At 60.0% G+C, this 843-nt stretch overlaps 1 protein-coding gene across 1 annotated transcript in view; it reads left to right on the top strand.

The window, feature by feature from the left end:
• LOC106147113 (translation initiation factor IF-2-like) overlaps window positions 1-309 on the top strand; it is a gene marked incomplete in the record, with an annotated part of 1,010 nt that extends 701 nt beyond the window's left edge. Inside the window, 1 exon segment of the mRNA XM_013507022.1 lies at window positions 1-309. Within this exon segment, the coding sequence (XP_013362476.1) occupies window positions 1-290 (290 nt within the window).
• Window positions 310-843: the final 534 nt, after the last annotated feature.

Genomic DNA, 843 nt, shown 5'->3' with positions numbered 1-843 from the left:
GGGCCGAGGAGGAGCGACCGGGGAGGGCCCACGTCGAGGGCATCGAGGAAGCTATGGAGAGGAAGGTGCAGGTGCTGGCGCAGATCTCCGGGGCCGCGAGGGCACAGGCCTGCAGCGCCAGGTCTCCCGGGCTGGGGCTCAGGCAGCACCCGGGGGCCTCCCAGCGGCGGCTGCAGTGCGAGGGAGACCCGGGCCCAGCCGCCGGCAGAGCAGCTCCGGAGAAGAACCGAGGCCGAAGAGAACATTTGGGCCACTCGGCTACAGTTTGTAATCTCATAAACGAGCGTTGATTTTAAAAAGCATGTAAAATAGCTGCCGTTTCCTCTCACGAACTGGCTCATTGATTCGCCTGTGTTGTTTAGAGGTTGGGAGAGTGATTTGGGGTGTTAGCAAAGTTGCCCGCTCTATAAATTTTGATTTGAATACAAAATACTGATCTCTGTCAAGTAGTCTGGGAAGCGAAGCTGCTGAGGCACACGGTGGAGAGCGGGAGAGCCAAGGCTGGGACGGAGCTCGGTTCTGCCGGTGTGACGTCTCCCTCAGAGAAAATCGAGGAAAGAAAAGAGGTGGGCAGGAGACGCCTGGAGCAGGGAGGCTTGGGGCCCCGGTGCCGTCTGCACACGCCATCCCCTGGAGAGTTCAGGTGCACTTTGCAATTCCAGTGGTTCTGAAAAGGCCCGATGTGAAGAGACAGCTGTGTGACCAGCGTCGGGCACCACAGCGCCCTCCTGTTTCTCAGGTCACTCCGCAGAATCAAGGCACCAGTCCCCCGCACACTGGCCCCCTGCCCCGCGTCCCTGAGAGGTTCCCTAAGCCTTCTCCAGTCTGTACAGCGACACCCTC

This window comes from Chinchilla lanigera, unplaced genomic scaffold (assembly GCF_000276665.1).
Source record: "Chinchilla lanigera isolate Chin_1 unplaced genomic scaffold, ChiLan1.0 scaffold00119, whole genome shotgun sequence".
Lineage (NCBI taxonomy): Eukaryota > Metazoa > Chordata > Mammalia > Rodentia > Chinchillidae > Chinchilla > Chinchilla lanigera.
The sequence above is the reverse complement of the archived record's forward strand: the minus strand, read 5'-3'. Positions and strand labels throughout refer to the sequence as shown.